The sequence below is a fragment of the Salvelinus fontinalis genome, chromosome 7, assembly GCF_029448725.1.
Source record: "Salvelinus fontinalis isolate EN_2023a chromosome 7, ASM2944872v1, whole genome shotgun sequence".
Taxonomy (NCBI): domain Eukaryota; kingdom Metazoa; phylum Chordata; class Actinopteri; order Salmoniformes; family Salmonidae; genus Salvelinus; species Salvelinus fontinalis.
Window position 1 is genome coordinate 55,930,856 of NC_074671.1, and position 19,554 is coordinate 55,950,409.

At 44.5% G+C, this 19,554-nt stretch overlaps 1 protein-coding gene across 3 annotated transcripts in view; it reads right to left on the bottom strand.

Annotated features, from left to right (window-relative positions):
- LOC129859789 (fibronectin type III domain-containing protein 3B-like) overlaps window positions 1–19,554 on the bottom strand; it is a 157,031-nt gene that overhangs the window by 73,802 nt on the left and 63,675 nt on the right. For all 3 annotated transcript variants that reach the window (XM_055929906.1, XM_055929908.1, XM_055929909.1), the window contains 5 exons: window positions 18,668–18,744; window positions 16,756–16,984; window positions 11,645–11,813; window positions 7,806–7,948; window positions 896–954 (listed from right to left, as the gene is read on the bottom strand). In XM_055929906.1, the coding sequence (XP_055785881.1) occupies window positions 896–954; window positions 7,806–7,948; window positions 11,645–11,813; window positions 16,756–16,984; window positions 18,668–18,744 (677 nt within the window). The remainder of the gene's footprint in view (window positions 1–895; window positions 955–7,805; window positions 7,949–11,644; window positions 11,814–16,755; window positions 16,985–18,667; window positions 18,745–19,554) is intronic.

Below are 19,554 nucleotides of genomic sequence, written 5' to 3' on the forward strand. Positions count from 1 at the left end.
TGTGTAGGGTTGCAAAGGAAGAGTATTTTACTGGAAACTTTTATGGATTACTGGATTTGATGTAATCTATCTCAAGACATCTAGTGGCCCTTTTGGGTACCTCTGCCCCTCTGTGTGGCCTTATCACAAGTAAAGATGATTTTAAAATAAATAAAAATGGAATGACAAAGCTGTAAAACATTATCCTAAATATAAACAATCAACTTATTGAATAACATTGATGTTGAATATGAGGGTTTCAGCATGAAATAAACTTTATATATTTTTTAATACACTTTCATTTATTTTACTACGTCAATATTTGTTTTTGTCAATGTTTTTGCATCAAACTGATGGTAGTTGTGAACACAGTCAATAGTTGGAAGAGTTGCAGAAGTAGTAGAAAATAATGCCATTGTTGATTAGATGCTTTTTTTCATTAATTAGCCGATTTTCTCTTGAACGATATGGTCTATCCACAAGAAACTCATGGATAATATGGACACAGATATAACAAATTAATACTATATATGAAGAATTTAAAAAAAAAAGTTATTCAAGTATAAATGACCAAAGTTTCGATAGATTGCCATAGATTGTCTGTTAATTACCAAAATTACTGATGATTCTGGTAACTTTGGTAAATTACCGGGTAGATTTGAAGCCCTAGTCCTGTTTGTTGAGGTGGTACAATACTGCCCCTGTGTGGTCAGGTTGGGGACTACAGGTGTTCTGGGCTCCAAAGGACATACTGCTCTGGGAGGAAGAAGCCTTTAGGTACAGATGTCTCTGTCTGCGAGTGTGTGTGTGTGTGTGTGTGTGTGTGTGTGTGTGTGTGTGTGTGTGTGTGTGTGTGTGTGTGTGTGTGTGTGTGTGTGTGTGTGTGTGTGTGTGTGTGTGTGTGTGTGTGACTGACCTGTGGTTTGTCGATGGCGGAGAGCACTTCCTGAACTCTCTTTGCCTCCGAGTCGTGATCTGAGGTGAGAGAACAGACACAACATTACCACCAACTAGTGTGTTTCTGTCCTTGTGTGAGAGGGTGTTATTACAGCTAAGCACCACCAGAGGGCAGGCTGAGCTGTCATATTTTTTATTTATTTTTTATTTATTTAACCTTTATTTAACCAGGTAGGCAAATTGAGAACACGTTCTCATTTACAATTGCGACCTGGCCAAGATAAAGCAAAGCAGTTCGACACATACAACAACACATAGTTACACATGGAGTAAAAACAACCATATAGTCAATAATACAGTGAAAAAAAATAAGTCTATATACAATGTGAGCAAGTGAGGTGAGATAAGGGAGGTGAAGGCAAACAGATATATGTATAAATAAATAAAATATAAAAAGGCCATGGAGGCGAAGTGAGTACAACACAGCAAGTAAAATAAAAACTAAAAAACACTGGAATGGTTGGTTTGCATTGGAAGAAAGTGCAAAGTAGAGACAGAAATAATGGGGTGCAAAGGAGCAAAATAAATTAATAAATAAATACAGTAGGTAAAGAGGTAGTTGTTTGGGCTAAATTGTAGATGGGTTATGTACAGGTGCAGTAATCTATGAGCTGCTCTGACAGCTGGTGCTTAAAGCTAGTGAGGGAGATAGGTGTTTCCAGTTTCAGAGATTTTTGTAGTTCGTTCCAGTCATTGGCAGCAGAGAACTGGAAGGAGAGGCGTCCAAAGGAAGAATTGGTTTTGGGGGTGACTAGAGAGATATACCTGCTGGAGCGCGTGCTACAGGTAGGTGCTGCTATGGTGACCAGCGAGCTGAGATAAGGGGGGACTTTACCTAGCAGGGTCTTGTAGATGACCTGGAACCAGTGGGTTTGGCGACGAGTATGAAGCGAGGGCCAGCCAACGAGAGTGTACAGGTCGCAGTGGTGGGTAGTATATGGGGCTTTGGTGACAAGTACGTACAGTATGTACAGACACCAACCTGGATTACTGCCTAGGTCTGCCCTCTGTTCTGTTGTCTGCTCATAAAACAGGGTTCCAGTAACACACACACACAGGTCCCCAGAGAGAGTGTGTGTGTGTGTGTGTGTAATCCCTATACCAGAATTGCTTCAGACAGGAGCAGAGCTGCTTTCTCCATCAGAGCAGAGTTCACTAAATCACCCAGAAATGGTTTGTGTTTCAGAGAGAGAGAGAGAGAGAGAGAGAGAGAGAGCGAGAGCGAGAGCGAGAGAGAGAGAGCGAGAGAGAGCGAGAGAGAGCGAGAGAGAGCGAGAGAGCGAGAGAGCGAGAGCGAGAGCGAGAGAGAGAGCGAGCGAGAGAGCGAGAGAGAGAGCGAGAGAGAGAGAGAGCGAGAGAGAGAGCGAGAGAGAGAGCGAGAGAGAGAGCGAGAGCGAGAGAGAGAGCGAGAGCGAGAGAGAGAGCGAGAGAGAGCGAGAGAGAGAGAGAGAGAGAGTAGCATCAGGTTACATCTCTCCTGACCACATCTCCTGTCTCCGTCTGTCTGGATGTGTTTGTTTGATTACAGAGGACGGAGACAAAGAACGACAGAGCAACAGAGGACAGGAGGAAGAGAGGGATGGTGAGGGGGTAGGGAGAAGAGACAGTGGTCTGAGCTGAGTAAGAGTGGGACTTGGAAAGAGAAAGACAGAAAGAAAGAGGAGAGGAAACACAGGCAGAGGAGAGAAGGAGAGGAGAGAAGGAGAGGAGAGAGAGGAAACACACACGCAGAGGAGAGAAGGAGAGGAGAGAAGGAGAGGAGAGGAGAGGAGAGAGGGATTAGAACACAGAAGAGGAGTGGAGGAGGAGAAGAGAAGAAGGGATGTTTATCAGGATGGAGAGAAAAGTGAGGAACGCAGAGAGGAGGAGTACAGGGTTTGTGAGGGGTCATCTTCAAGACGCGGGTGCTGGCCTACTGAGCAGCAAGGGGAACTGGCCCTCCCTACCTTCAGGGTATGCTCAAACCCTTCATCCCAACGCAAGCACTCCCTAAAATTAAATAAAGGCACTTCAGTTTTCCCCACTAGCACTGGTTTTGCTGATAGAGACTTTGTTGAGGGAAACTGTACTTACGATCGAGATGTGTTGTTGTCTCACCTCCATATCTTAAGATGAATGCACTAATTGCAAGTTGCTCTGGATAAGAGCTAAATGACTAAAATGGCAAATGTAAGAGGAGCGTAGGGTGAATACACAATCAGTGTGTTCCAGTTCTGTGACATCATCAGCAGGCGCAGCAGATGCAGGGGGGAGGGGCTTGTCAGACTGTGTGAATATATCTAAGTGTGTCTGTGTGTATTAAAAAGCAGACTTTTAGAAACTAGAAACAATGAACTGAAGGAACGGAGGAGATAAAGAGACAAAGAAAGAGAGGCACAGTGCCGTGGAAAAGTATTTGCCCCTTTCTGTTTTTGCATATTTGTTTTACTGAACGTTATCAGATCTTCAACCAAAACCTAATATTAAATAAAGGGAACCTGAATTTACAAATAACAACAACAACAAAAAATATAGTTATTTTATTTATTTAATTAGCGAAGTTATGCAATGACCAATTCTCCAGTGAGAAAACGTCATTTCCCCGTCACACTCAATAACTGGTTGTACCACCTTCAGCAGCCATGACTGCTACCAAATGCTTCCTGTAGTTGTTGATCAGTCTCTCACATCGCTGTGGAGGAATTTTGTCCCTCTCTTCCATGCAGAACTGCTGTAACTGCTTGTTTCAAATCCTGCCACAACATCTCATTGGGATCAGGTCTGGACTTTGACTGGTCCTTTCCAAAACTATAAATGTGTTGCTTTTTAGCCATTTTCATGTAGACTTGATTGTGTGTTTTGGATCATTGTCTTGCTGCATGACCCAGCTGTGGGTCATTAGCTTCAGCTCACAGACAGATGACCTGACATTCTCCTGTAGAATTCTCCCGCGGAACATTTTGGACAACATGGGTCCCATTATGTCTGGTGAAAACCAAACACTGCATCCACAGTAAAAACCCTCTAACAACGGTCAAGCATGGTGGTGGTAGTCTGATGGTTTGGGGATGCTTTGCTGCCTCAGGACCTGGACGACTTGCCTTAATAGAAGGAACCATGAATTCTGCTCTGTATCAGAGAATTCTACAGGAGAATGTCAGGTCACCCTTCGGTGAGCGGGAAGCTGAAGCGCAGCTGGGTCATGCAGCAAGACAATGATCCAAAACACACAATCGAGTCTACATGAAAATGGCTAAAAAGCAAAACATTTATAGTTGTGGAATGGCCTAACGAGCAGATGAAGCTTTAAAACCCACAAATGTTGCTCCGTTACAGTTACTGCATGGAAGAGTGGGCCACAATTCCTCCAGAGCGACGTGAGAGACTGATCAACAACTACAGGAAGTGTTTGCTTGGTGTCATCCCTGCCAAAGGTGGCACAACCAGTCATTGAGTGTGGGACGGAAATAACTTATTCACATGGGAGAATTGGGTGTTGCATAACTTTGTTTATGAAATAAATCAGATAAGTATGTATTTGGTTGGTTTTGGTTAAAGATCTGATATCATTCAGCATCAGAAATATGCAAAAGTAGATTTTTTTTAAAGGGGGCAAATACTATTTCAAATCAAATCAAATGTATTTATATAGCCCTTCTTACATCAGCTGATATCTCAAAGTTCTGTACAGAAACAATGCAGGTGTAGAAGCACGGTGGCTAGGAAAAACTCCCTAGAAAGGCCAAAACCTAGGAAGAAACCGAGAGAGGAACCAGGCTATGAGGGGTGGCCAGTCCTCTTCTGGCTGTGCCGGGTGGAGATTATAACAGAACATGGCCAAGATGTTCAAATGTTCATAAATGACCAGCAGGGTCAAATAATAATAATCACAGTGATTGTTGAGGGTGCAGCAAGTCAGCACCTCAGGAGTAAATGTCAGTTGGCTTTTCAAAGCGATCATTAAGATGGGCTATTTAACGGCACTGTAGAGATAGAGGGAGATATAAGATAAAGAGAGCAAAAGGAGAATGAGAGAGAGAAAGAAACAGAGCGATAGAAAAAGAAGCCTGCAGGGTGAGTTCCACAGCGTTTTCATCTATGCATAGTGAGCATTCCATCTGCTCAACAGCTGGCCTCCTTAACACACACACACACACACACTTGTTTTTCTATCCTTGTGGGGACCTCAAATGTATTTCCATTCAAAATCCTATTTCCACTAACCCATAACCATAACCCTAACCTTAACCTTAACCCTAATTGTTAACACCACACACACTTGTTGAGAAGGTTTGTAGTCATGGTGACAGTTTAGTTCTCATGGACAGATACCATGGTTTACAGAGAGGATGTGTGTGTGTGTGTGTGTGTGTGTGTGTGTGTGTGTGTGTGTGTGTGTGTGTGTGTGTGTGTGTGTGTGTGTGTGTGTGTGTGTGTGTGTGTGTGTGTGTGTGTGTGTGTGTGTGTGTGTGTGTGTGTGTGTGTGTGTTGACTGAAGCGTTGGGAAGTCTGAGATGGTAGAAGTACAGTTTCAACCCAGTCGACAGAAATGTGTTAATATCACTATTCTGAAGATCATCTACATCAGATGGTAATGATAGTCTGATGATATGCAGCTCTGCACTAGCCAACATTGTGCAGATGTGTGTAAGAGAGACTTGTAAGAATAAGACTGAGTCAGACTGGACTTGTACTCCTTGAGGTTGGGAGAGCGTACTCACTTACGGAGAGTCACTATGACAACATTTTTAATTTTAAATGGCCTGAGTCATGCTAAGGTCAGGGGTCAGAAGTGTTAACAAACTAAACGAGCACGTACAGCTCTATCTCTCTCTCTCTCTCTCTCTATCTCTCTCTCTGGGGATGACATCATCTTACATCAAAGGCTTTTGTTTTAAATGTGTCAGGAGTCGTTTATTTTCTCTCCTCGGAATACCAAGTCGGAATACCAAGTCGGAATACCAAGTCAGAATACCAAGTCGGAATACCAAGTCGGATTACCAAGTCGGGAACTTGGACATCTTTCTAGGGCTCCAACTCTCTGACCTGAAGACTACTGACATCATCTTGAAAGCTCCACTAGAATTACAGAAAGGTGCTGCAGTTAGGATGACGTAGAACCAACATGGCGGACAAAGGCACATCTGTTTCTGTTGAAATCTAAGCTCTACTGAGAAACTGCAATGCTGGCATTGATCCACCATGGGACATCAGTTTCCTGAAATCACTGCTCTCTACAGATAAACTGCACCGCTGACGTAGATCCATCATGGAGGACAGAGGCACATCTGATTGTGTTTAGAGCGGCTCAGTTCTAAGGAAGAGCGGTGGGCTTTACTGACTGTCTTGACTGACTGGTAGCCAAGCACATTACTGGACTATAGTACATTAGCCAATAGACACACAAACACACACGTCCAGGAGGGCACAGAGCAAAGTCTACAGCGTGGGTGTGTGTTTGTGTGTGAGTGTGAACCCTGTCTGGTGTTCCAGACAGTGTGTGTGTGTGTGTGTGTGTGTGTGTGTGTGTGTGTGTGTGTGTGTGTGTGTGTGTGTGTGTGTGTGTGTGTGTGTGTGTGTGTGTGTGTGTGTGTGTGTGTGTGTGTGTCTATGTGTGTGTGTGTGTGTGTGTGTGTGTGTGTGTGTGTGTGTGTGTGTGTGTGTGTGTGTGTGTGTGTGTGTGATACTCATGGTTGAAAGCAGAGGGCCAAGCAGTAGATTAGACAGATGGAATGTTCTCTCTCTCAGTCCTTTCGATATCTCTCTTTCTCTCCTTTTGTCTCTCATCCCCCTCTCACTCTCTTTACTATCTTTCTCTCCACTCAGTCTACCTCCGAGCTTTTCAATCGCTCTCATATGATCTTTTCTGACTTTTAATTCCCCTGTCCCTCTATCATACTCTTCTCTTTTTCTCCCTCTCTCTCTCTTTCTCCCTCTCTCATGCTCTGATTGTTTTAGAGGAAGCCCAGTCACGGGGTGTCAGTGTGTGTGTGTGTGTGTGTGTGTGTGTGTGTGTGTTGTAGCTGAGTCAGCCTGATCTCCAGTCCAGAACTGAGGCCCTGTCAGACCATCAGAAAGACACAGCTACTCCTAGACATACACTGACATGTACTGTACGTGTGTGTGTGTGTGTGTGTGTGTGTGTGTGTGTGTGTGTGTGTGTGTGTGTGTGTGTGTGTGTGTGTGTGTGTGTGTACGTGTGTGTGTACGTGTGTGTGTACGTGTGTGTACGTGTGTGTGTGAAGATACTGAGTTGATCAAAGCTCATCAGGCTCTCTCTCTTTCCATGATGTCACCAACCAGCCCAACAAACCCCCCCTTACACCTGGCCTAAATGGAACATTCCCCTGACCCCGGACTGTACAGCCGGGCTGGTCCAAAGCTGAAATGGGGGTCTGAGAGGTGGTTTGAACTGGGATTAACTCTGGTGTCTCTCAGCAGGCCTGTCTGTCACCACCTCTGCACACAGGCCAGCGAGATAGAGATGTGTGTGTTTGAAAGAGAGCTCAAAGGGTTCCTTCATGGAGAACAGGACTCAACAGATATGTACTGTACCTCACCCCTCTTCCCTCTCTCCCCCTTACTCCCCTCACCTCCACTCCTCTCCTCTCTCCTATCCTGCCCCCCCACCGCCCCCTCCCAGACAAGGCCGAGTATTGTAGAGGGAGAAACCGATAGGTCTTGGGAAAAGACTCAGCTATGTGGTTACCTAGACAACCCCTCCCCCCCCCCCCTCCCTTTCCACCTCTCCTCTCCACCTCAGTAAGGCACCATTCATCCATTCATCTTTTTCTTTCTTTCATTGAGAAGAAAAGAGGGAGAGACATCTGAAGAGTATTCACTTCTCTGTGTGTGTGTGTGCCTGCGTGTGTGTGTGTGCGTGTGTTTACCTTGCGGTGATTGTGTGTGTGTGTCTGGCTCGTTGCTCCTTGGGCTGCTCCGTAGTTGTCGTCGTTCCGGTTTCTTTCCTCCTGGACTGTTAGCTCCGCCCATTGACCCCAACGACCCTAGCGAAGGGACATGGCTCTTCCCGCTATAACCAATCAAATACAACCAAACTTTATTGACACAAACTGCATGGAAAGCATCTCAGTAGACTTTACAGTGACAATAGACCCAACACATGCTCTTAAAACACAGAGTCAAATAGTTTGCATGTGTTTTAGACAACCTCATCCTTCCATAGGAAAACAATGTCTGGTAAAAGTCTGTAACTTCTATAGGAAAACAATGTCTGGTGAAAGTCTGTAACTTCTATAGGAAAACAATGTCTGGTGAAAGTCTGTAACTTCTATAGGAAAACAATGTCTGGTGAAAGTCTGTAACTTCTATAGGAAAACTGTCTGGTGACAGTCTGTAACTTCTATAGGAAAACAATGTCTGGTGAAAGTCTGTAACTTCTATAGGAAAACAATGTCTGGTGAAAGTCTGTAACTTCTATAGGAAAACAATGTCTGGTGAAAGTCTGTAACTTCTATAGGAAAACAATGTCTGGTAAAAGTCTGTAACTTCCATAGGAAAACAATGTCTGGTGACAGTCTGTAACTTCTATAGGAAAACAATGTCTGGTAAAAGTCTGTAACTTCCATAGGAAAACAATGTCTGGTGAAAGTCTGTAACTTCTATAGGAAAACAATGTCTGGTGACAGTCTGTAACTTCTATAGGAAAACAATGTCTGGTGAAAGTCTGTAACTTCTATAGGAAAACAATGTCTGGTGAAAGTCTGTAACTTCTATAGGAAAACAATGTCTGGTGAAAGTCTGTAACTTCTATAGGAAAACAATGTCTGGTGAAAGTCTAACTTCCATAGGAAAACAATGTCTGGTGAAAGTCTGTAACTTCTATAGGAAAACAATGTCTGGTGAAAGTCTGTAACTTCTATAGGAAAACAATGTCTGGTGAAAGTCTGTAACTTCTATAGGAAAACAATGTCTGGTGAAAGTCTGTAACTTCTATAGGAAAACAATGTCTGGTGACAGTCTGTAACTTCTATAGGAAAACAATGTCTGGTGACAGTCTGTAACTTCTATAGGAAAACAATGTCTGGTGAAAGTCTGTAACTTCTATAGGAAAACAATGTCTGGTGAAAGTCTGTAACTTCTATAGGAAAACAATGTCTGGTGAAAGTCTGTAACTTCTATAGGAAAACAATGTCTGGTGAAAGTCTGTAACTTCTATAGGAAAACTGTCTGGTGACAGTCTGTAACTTCTATAGGAAAACAATGTCTGGTGAAAGTCTGTAACTTCTATAGGAAAACAATGTCTGGTGAAAGTCTGTAACTTCTATAGGAAAACAATGTCTGGTGAAAGTCTGTAACTTCTATAGGAAAACAATGTCTGGTAAAAGTCTGTAACTTCCATAGGAAAACAATGTCTGGTGACAGTCTGTAACTTCTATAGGAAAACAATGTCTGGTAAAAGTCTGTAACTTCCATAGGAAAACAATGTCTGGTGAAAGTCTGTAACTTCTATAGGAAAACAATGTCTGGTGACAGTCTGTAACTTCTATAGGAAAACAATGTCTGGTGAAAGTCTGTAACTTCTATAGGAAAACAATGTCTGGTGAAAGTCTGTAACTTCTATAGGAAAACAATGTCTGGTGAAAGTCTGTAACTTCTATAGGAAAACAATGTCTGGTGAAAGTCTAACTTCCATAGGAAAACAATGTCTGGTGAAAGTCTGTAACTTCTATAGGAAAACAATGTCTGGTGAAAGTCTGTAACTTCTATAGGAAAACAATGTCTGGTGAAAGTCTGTAACTTCTATAGGAAAACAATGTCTGGTGAAAGTCTGTAACTTCTATAGGAAAACAATGTCTGGTGACAGTCTGTAACTTCTATAGGAAAACAATGTCTGGTGACAGTCTGTAACTTCTATAGGAAAACAATGTCTGGTGAAAGTCTGTAACTTCTATAGGAAAACAATGTCTGGTGAAAGTCTGTAACTTCTATAGGAAAACAATGTCTGGTGAAAGTCTGTAACTTCTATAGGAAAACAATGTCTGGTGAAAGTCTAACTTCCATAGGAAAACAATGTCTGGTGAAAGTCTGTAACTTCTATAGGAAAACAATGTCTGGTGAAAGTCTAACTTCCATAGGAAAACAATGTCTGGTGAAAGTCTGTAACTTCTATAGGAAAACAATGTCTGGTGACAGTCTGTAACTTCTATAGGAAAACAATGTCTGGTGAAAGTCTGTAACTTCTATAGGAAAACAATGTCTGGTGACAGTCTGTAACTTCTATAGGAAAACAATGTCTGGTGAAAGTCTGTAACTTCTATAGGAAAACAATGTCTGGTGAAAGTCTGTAACTTCTATAGGAAAACAATGTCTGGTGAAAGTCTGTAACTTCTATAGGAAAACAATGTCTGGTGACAGTCTGTAACTTCTATAGGAAAACAATGTCTGGTGAAAGTCTGTAACTTCTATAGGAAAACAATGTCTGGTGAAAGTCTGTAACTTCTATAGGAAAACAATGTCTGGTGAAAGTCTGTAACTTCTATAGGAAAACAATGTCTGGTGACAGTCTGTAACTTCTATAGGAAAACAATGTCTGGTGAAAGTCTGTAACTTCTATAGGAAAACAATGTCTGGTGACAGTCTGTAACTTCTATAGGAAAACAATGTCTGGTGAAAGTCTGTAACTTCTATAGGAAAACAATGTCTGGTGAAAGTCTGTAACTTCTATAGGAAAACAATGTCTGGTGACAGTCTGTAACTTCTATAGGAAAACAATGTCTGGTGAAAGTCTGTAACTTCTATAGGAAAACAATGTCTGGTGAAAGTCTGTAACTTCTATAGGAAAACAATGTCTGGTGAAAGTCTGTAACTTCTATAGGAAAACACTGTCTGGTGAAAGTCTGTAACTTCTATAGGAAAACAATGTCTGGTGACAGTCTGTAACTTCTATAGGAAAACAATGTCTGGTGAAAGTCTGTAACTTCTATAGGAAAACAATGTCTGGTGACAGTCTGTAACTTCTATAGGAAAACAATGTCTGGTGAAAGTCTGTAACTTCTATAGGAAAACAATGTCTGGTGACAGTCTGTAACTTCCATAGGAAAACAATGTCTGGTGAAAGTCTGTAACTTCTATAGGAAAACAATGTCTGGTGACAGTCTGTAACTTCTATAGGAAAACAATGTCTGGTGACAGTCTGTAACTTCTATAGGAAAACAATGTCTGTCTATAGTGTCTCTCCTGTCTGCATTATGGCTATAGATCTCAGACTTGTAGATCAAGTTGATCACTAGTAAAACTAGTAACTAGTCTAAACTACTAACTAGTCTATAACTAGTCTGTAACTTCTCTCTAATTATAAGGCTAGTCTCTCCACACTTGTAGAGAAAGAAACTAGTCTCTAAGCTCTAACTAGTATTGTAACTAGTCTCTATCTAGTATTGTATCTAGTCTTTAAGTAGTACTGTAAGTACAGTTTCTCACAGCAGGAAAATAATCCTGCAGCAACAGGAAATGTGAATTATTATGTGGATTATAATTAATGGACATTTCTGTAGCGGTTCACATATTTTTCATGAGGGCAAATAAAGTCTGACATTTTAAAGTGAAAATGACAAACTTTAGAAGCCTTATTAAACCATGAACACACGACAAGTTAGCATTTCTTGCTAGCGCAGGAATATTCTCTGCGACAACAAAGTGCTCAAATTAAGATGGTACATCTGTAGTCTGGAACTAGTTGAACTAGTCTCTAACACTATTCTCTGACCTGTATCCATTGTGGCTGGAGCCCAGAGGCTTGTACAGGGAGGAGGGAGGAGAGTTGAGTCTGTTCTGTCGCTCCAGCTGTCTCTGCTCCTTTATCTTCTTAGGCTGGGGCTTGCTATAGCTCTCCTCTCTACCAATGTAGCTGGACATGCCATACACTGGGATTATCTCTGGGAGACGGAGAGATGGAGCAGGTGAATAGGGAGGGAGAGAGGGAGAGGAAAGTGAGAGAAGGAAAGACGAGAGAGGAAGTTAGCTATGTCATTTAGGTGTATGTATATACACTGAGTGGACAAAACATTAAGGACACCTGCTACAGACATAGACGGACCAGGTGAATCCAGGTGAAAGATATGATCCCTTATTGATGTAATTTGTTACATCCACTTCAATCAGTGTAGATGAAGGGGAGGACATAGGTTAAATGTCACGTGGCTCCCCTGCCTGTTCGGGTGGCGCTCGGCGGTCGTCGTCGCCGGTCTACTAGCCGCCACCGATCCCTTTTTCCTTTTCTGTTCGTTTGGTCTGATTGGTTGCACCTGTCCCTTATTTCGTTTCTTGATTGATGTCTATTTAAGCCTGTTAGGCCCGCCTATGTTCGTGCAGGATTATTTTTTGTTAGTCGGGGTGTGCGTGTTTGTGTTCCTGTCCGTTTGTGCCCTGTGTTGGGTCGGACTATTTTTCTGTCTGTTTATCGCCTATGGTTTTGGGCGTTCGCGTGGGAATCCCAATAAAGACGGTTTTCCCCAGTATCCTCTGCTCTCTGCAAGTGACTCTGCACCCACCACTCCAGGCGATTTGTGACATCAAAGAAGGATTTTTAATCCTTGTGTCACGCCCTGACCTTAGAGATCCGTTTTATGTCTCTATTTTGGTTTGGTCAGGGCGTGAGTTGGGGTGGGCATTCTATGTTTTGTGTTTCTATGATTTTCTATTTCTATGTTTTGGCCGGGTATGGTTCTCAATCAGGGACAGCTGTCTATCGTTGTCTCTGATTGGGAACCATACTTAGGTAGCTGTTTTTTCCACCTGTGTTTGTGGGAAGTTGACTTTTGTTTAGGGCACATAGCCTGAAGCTTCACGGTTTGTTTTGTATTGTTTATTGTTTTGTTCGGCGTCTTGTTTAGTAAAGGAATATGTACGCTCACCACGCTGCACCTTGGCTTTTTGCAACGGCCGTGACACCTTGAGACAATTGAGACATGGATTGTGTATGTGTGCCATTCAGAGGGTGAATGGTCAAGACAAAATAAGTGCCTTTGAACTGAGTATGGTAGTGGGTGCCAGGTGCACCGGTTTGAGTGTGTCAAGAACTGCAATGCTGCTTGGTTTTTCCCGCTCAACAGTTTCCTGTGTGTATCAAGAATGGTATACCACCCAAAGGACATCCAGCCAACTTGACACAACTGTGGGAAGCATTAGAGTCAACACGGGCCAGCATCCCTGTGGAACGCTTTATTTCATTGTAGAGCCCTCAGTCCCGCTCAAATTGCCTTAGATAGCTTTTTCGTCCCACCCCACACACATGTGGAGACCTTACCTACGTTAATTAATGTCTCCAGAGATGAAACCTCTCTCATCATCACACACCGCAAAGGTTTACCTCCACTGTACTCACATCCTACCATACCCTTGTCTGTACATTATGCCTTGAATCTATTCTACCACACCCAGAAATCTGCTCTTTTTATTCTCTGTCCCCAACGCACTAGACGACCAGTTCTTATAGCCTTTAGCCGTACCCTTATCCTACTCCTCCTCTGTTCCTCTGGTGATGTAGAGGTTAGCCCTGTAGCCCCCAGTTACACTCCTATTCCCCAGGCGCTATCATTTGTTGACTTCTGTAACCGTAAAAGTTTCTGTAACCGTAGAAGCCTCCTCCCTAAGTTAGTTTTTTTCACTGCTTTAGCACACTCTGCCAACCCTGATGTCCTAGCCGTGTCTGAATCCTGGCTTAGGATGGTCACCAAAAATTCTGAAATTTCCATCCCCAACTATAACATTTTCCGCTAAGATAGAACTGCCAAAGGGAGTGGAGTTGCAATCTACTGCAGAGATAGCCTGCAGAGTTCTGTCATACTATCCAGGTTTGTGACCAAACAATTTGAGCTTCTAATTTTAAAAATTCACCTTTACAGAAACAAGTCTCTCACTGTTGCCGCTTGTTACAGACCCCCCTCAGCCCCCAGCTGCGTCCTGGACACCATATGTGAATTAATTGCCCCCAATTTATCTTCAGAGTTTGTACTGTTAGGTGACCTACACTGGGATATATGGGGTAGCATAGTGGATAGAGTGTTGGGCTAGTAACCGAAAGGTTGCAAGTTCAAATCACCGAGCTGACAAGGTACAAATCTGTCGTTCTGCCCATGAACAGGCAGTTAACCCACTGTTCCTAGGCCGTCATCGAAAATAAGAATTTGTTCTTAACTGACTTGCCTTTTTAAATGCTTAACACCCCGGCCATTCTACAATCTAAGCTAGATGCCCTCAATCTCACCCAAATTATCATGGAACCTCATTCCGTCAGTAGAGGATGCCTGGTTATTCTATAAACATGCTTACCTCACCATCTTAAATAAGCATGCCCCATTCAAAAAATGTTGAACAAGGAACAGACCTGACTGCCCTTGACGGCACAAAAACATCCTGTGGTGTACTGCATTAGCATCGACTAGCCCCCGCGATATGAAACTTTTCAGGGTAGTTAGGAACCAGTTAGGAAAGCAAAGGCTAGCTTTTTCAAACAAAAATGTGTATCCTGTATGTAACAGTTTAACTTTACGTCCGTCCCCTCGCGCGAACCAGGGACCATCTGCACACATCAACAACGGTCGCCCACGAAGCATCGTTACCCATCGCTCCACAAAGGCCGTGGCCCTTGCGGAGCAAGGGGAACCACTACTTCAAGTCTCAGAGCAAGTGACGTCACCGACTGAAAGGCTGCTAGCGCGCACCACCGCTACCTAGCTAGCCATTTCACATCGGTTACATGTAGCACAAACTCCCAAAGGTTCTGGGACACTGTAAAGTCCATGGAGAATAAGAGCACGTCCTTCCAGCTGCCCACTGCACTGAGGCTAGGAAACACTGTCACCACCGATAAATTTACGATAATCGAGAATTTCAATAAGCATTTTTCTACGGCTGGCCATGCTTTCCACCTGGCTACCTCTACCCCGGTCAACAGCTCTGCACCCACCACAGCAACTTGCCCAAGCCTTCTCCATTTCTACTTCACCCAAATCCATATAGCTGATGTTCTGAAAGAGATGCAAAATCTGGACCCCTACAAATCAGCTGGGCTGGACAACCTGGACCCTCTCTTTCTAAAATTATCCTCCGCAATTGTTGCAACCCCTAATACTAGCCTGTTCAACCTCTCTTTCGTGTCGTCCAAAGATTGGAAAGTAGCTGCAGTCATCCCCCTCTTTAAAGGGGGAGACACTCTAGACCCAAACTGTTACATACCTATTTCTATCCTACCCTGCCTTTCTAAGGTCTTCGAAAGCCAAGTTAACAAACAGATCACAGACCATTTCGAATCCCACCGTACTTTCTCCGCTTTGCAATCTGGTATCCGAGCTGGTCATGGGTATCCGAGCTGGTCATCATAACCGCCATCGACAAAAGACAATACTGTGCAGCCATATTCATCGACCTGGCCGAGGCTTTCTAATCGGCAGACTCAACAGCCTTGGGTTCAGAAATGACAGCCTCGACTGGTTCACCAACTACTTCTCAGACAGAGTTCAGTGTGTCAAATCGAATGGCCTGTTGTTCGAACCTCTGGCAGTCTCTATGGGGGTACCACAGGGTTCAATTCTTGGGCCGACTCTTTTCTCTGTATATATCAATGATGTCGCTCTTGCGGCTGGTGATTCTCTCATCCATCTCTACGCAGACAACACCATTCTGTATACTTCTGGCCCTTCTTTGGACACTGTGTTAACTAACCTCCAGATGAGCTTCAATGCCATACAACTCTCCTTCCATGGCCTCCAACTGCTCTTAAATGCAAGTAAAACTAAATGCATGCTCTTCAACCGATTGCTGCCCACACCTGCCCGCCCGCTTAGCATCACTACTTTGGACTTAGAATATGTGAACAACTACAAATACCTAGGTGTCGGATTAGACTGTAAACTCTCCTTCCAGACTCATGTTAAGCATCTCCAATCCAAAATTAAATCTAGAATCGGCTTCCTATTTCGCAACAAAGCATCCTTCACTCATGCTGCCAAACATACCCTTGTAAAACCTACCGATCTTGACTTCGGCGATGTCATTTACAAAATAGCCTCCAACACTCTACTCAGCAAATTGGATGCAGCCTATCACAGTAGCATCGAGGACCAGCCAGCGTTCTCGTTGGCTGGCCCTCGCTCCATATTCGTCGCCAAACCCACTGGCTCCAGGTCATCTATAAGTCCTTGCTAGGTAAAGCCCCGCCTTATCTCAGCTCACTGGTCACCATAGCAGCACCCACCCGTAGCACACGCTCCAGCAGGTATATTTCACTGGTCACCCCCAAAGCCAATTCCTCCTTTGGCCGCCTTTCCTTCCAGTTCTCTGCTGCCAATGACTGGAACGTATTGCAAAAATCACTGAAACTTTAAGCATCAGCTATCAGAGCAGCTTACAGATCATTGCACCTGTACATAGCCCATCTGTAAATAGCCCATCCAACTACCACATCCCCATATTGTTATTTATTTTATTTATATATTCTTTTTGCTCCTTTGCACCCCAGTATCTCAACTTGCACATTCATCTTCTGCACATCTATCACGCCAGTGTTTATTTGCTAAATTGTAATTATTTCACCACTACGGCCTATTTATTGCCTTTATTTATTACTCCCTAATCTTACTTAATTTGCCCACACTGTATATAGACATTTTTCTTTTGTGTTATTGACTGTACGTTTGTTAATTCCATGTGTAACTGTGTTGTTGTTTGTGTCGCACTGCTTGATCTTGATCTTGGCCAGGTCGCAGTTGTAAATGAGAACTTGTTCTCAACTGGCCTACCTGGTTAAATAAAGGTGAAATAAAAAATATAATAAATATGCCCATAGACATGTCTTAGACTGGGGTGTGGGTATCTTACCTTCTCCATATATGGGCGGGAGGTGGTGTTGGTAGTACTGGTGGGGGGGCAGGTCTCCAGGACTCACAGGGGGATAGAAGGAGTGAGAGTTGGGGATAAAGTGGGGATGGGTGAGGTACGGCGGGAGGTGGTGCGTGGGGGAGAGAGCGGGGGAGTACGAGGGGGGATAACATTCAGGAGACTGCGGGGTGACGACCACCCGACGCACTCCTGTGTTGTCTTCTAACACCTGGGGGGAGGAGAGGCGAGGGGAGAGGGGAGAGGGGAGGGGTGGAGGGGAGAGGAGGAGGGAGGAGAGGGGGAGGGGAGGAATTCTTAGCATTACTAGAGAATTCCACAATAGAACACATCCAATAACGCTCCACAAACACTGGACTCAATTAAATCCAACCCACACTGGAGTATTCACACAGTAGCCTTCCCCATGGTCAAATAACATGGCAGGTTGTGAAAACCACCATCCCCACCAGGTAGTAGATTCCCCTCACAGGAAACTACAGTTGACAGATTAAGAGGAGTGTTGCTATGGGTTTAATCAAACTCCAGTTTAAGACTTTTGCTGTACACACATGCACGCACGCACGCACGCACACATACACACACACACACACACAAATTCAGACAGTCTCTCTCACACATTCCATTCCATTCACACACATTCCAATCAGTAAGCAAATACACACTCCCCCGTGAGAGTTGCTTCCAAGTGCTGCAGCAGCACACACACACGCACGCACACACACACACACACACACACACAAATTCCACCAATTCAGACAGTCTCTCTCACACACATTCCATTCCAAGGCAGCAGCACACACACACACACACACACACACACACACACACACACACACACACACACACACACACACACACACACACACACACACACACACACACACACACACACACACACACACACACACACACACACAGCGAGAGAGAGAGAGAGCAAGAGAGGATAAAAGATAGCAGACCACTCTCCCTGACTCCCCCCTCCGGCCTCCACATCCTCTATACAAAACACACTTACAATACGTGAAAAACAGACATGTTTATGTGACAACAAGGCCAAAGTCCCACCAGAAACTAGTTGGCAGAGGATCCCCCTCTCTCTCCACCCATCTCTCTCTCTCCTTCCATCCCTCTCTCTCCTTCCATCTTTCTCTCTCCTTCCACCCCTCTCTCTCTCTCCACCCATCCCCCTCTCTCCTTCCATCCCTCTCTCCACCCATCTCTCTCTCCTTCCATCCCTCTCTCTCTCTCCACCCATCCCTCTCTCTCCACCCATCCCTCTCTCTCCTTCCATCCCTCTCTCTCTCTCTCTCCACCCATCCCTCTCTCTCTCTCTCCACCCATCCCTCTCTCTCCTTCCATCCCTCTCTCTCTCCACCCATCCCTCTCTCTCCTTCCATCCCTCTCTCTCTCTCCACCCATCCCTCTCTCTCCTTCCATCCCTCTCTCTCTCCACCCATCCCTCTCTCTCCTTCCATCCCTCTCTCTCCACCCATCACTCTCTCTCTCTCCACCCACCCCTCTCTCTCTCCACCCATCCCTCTCCCTCTCTCTCCATCCCTCTCTCTCCTTCCATCCCTCTCTCTCTCCACCCACCCCTCTCTCTCCACCCACCCCTCTCTCTCTCTCCATCCCTCTCTCTATGTGGGTGTTTATGTACTGTAAGGGTGACACTTTTTCCCGCTCTCAGTTTGCTCAGTGGCCTCCCCCCAACACACACAGTCAATGGCCTCGCTGCTATCACCCCCCCCCCCCCCAACACACACAGTCAATGGCCTCACTGCTATCACTCCCTCTTCCCCCCAACAACGTACCCTGCAATAATCAACACATTCCTCTCTGCTCTGGGCGGCTTCAGTTGAGAGCAAGTTTATCACACACAAGCACAGCTTACCTGGGAGATGTATCCTGGGGGGACGTGGATGGGGGGGATTGATCCATTGGGAGACATCATTGGGACCTCAGCAGGACCTGCACGAAAGATACACACTGTCAGTCACTGTAACACACACACACGCTAATGACAAGGAAACACCTAGGCTTTAGATCAACATGCTAACACGGTCTTGTGTCATGCAGGAGACCTGGATTCAGTCAGCAGCAGCAGCAGCAGCAGGTAAAAACCTTATGGAGGAAAATCCACATATGTTTGTGTTTACTTTTCCACTGTGATCTCCTCCCTCCTCCCTCCCCCCTATCCCCTATCTCTGGTAAAGTCATTGGTTTCCCGTTGAGAGTGCTGTAGGCAAGTCTGGATTCAGTGTAAATCATACTAAACACACACACACACACACACACACACACACACACACACACACACACACACACACACACACACACACACACACACACACACACACACACAGTAGGTGAGAAGTACACAGTGAGAGACTCCTTTTTGCCCCCTCTCTGACCTCCCCCTCTTCTTTTCTGGGGAATATGAAGCTGTTCATTGAGCATAACATATGAAAACACAAACATACACTCACACACCAACACACAAACGCATTCATACACATTTGCACACACACACAAATGCACACCCACTTGGCAAACAGACATGTGTTCAGACAGTCTCTGCAGCCTCTGTACTCTTCGCTCAGCAAACAGCAGCTTTCCACCACGTAAACACACACAGCACAGAGTGTTCCCATCCGTGGCCCCCTAAACACAAGCATGCGCAAGCACACACAAATGCAAACAACAACACACACTCACATAGAGGGTAGAACATGGCTCTTTAGTGTACGATCATTTTGGAGTAACTCTGGGAACAAGTTA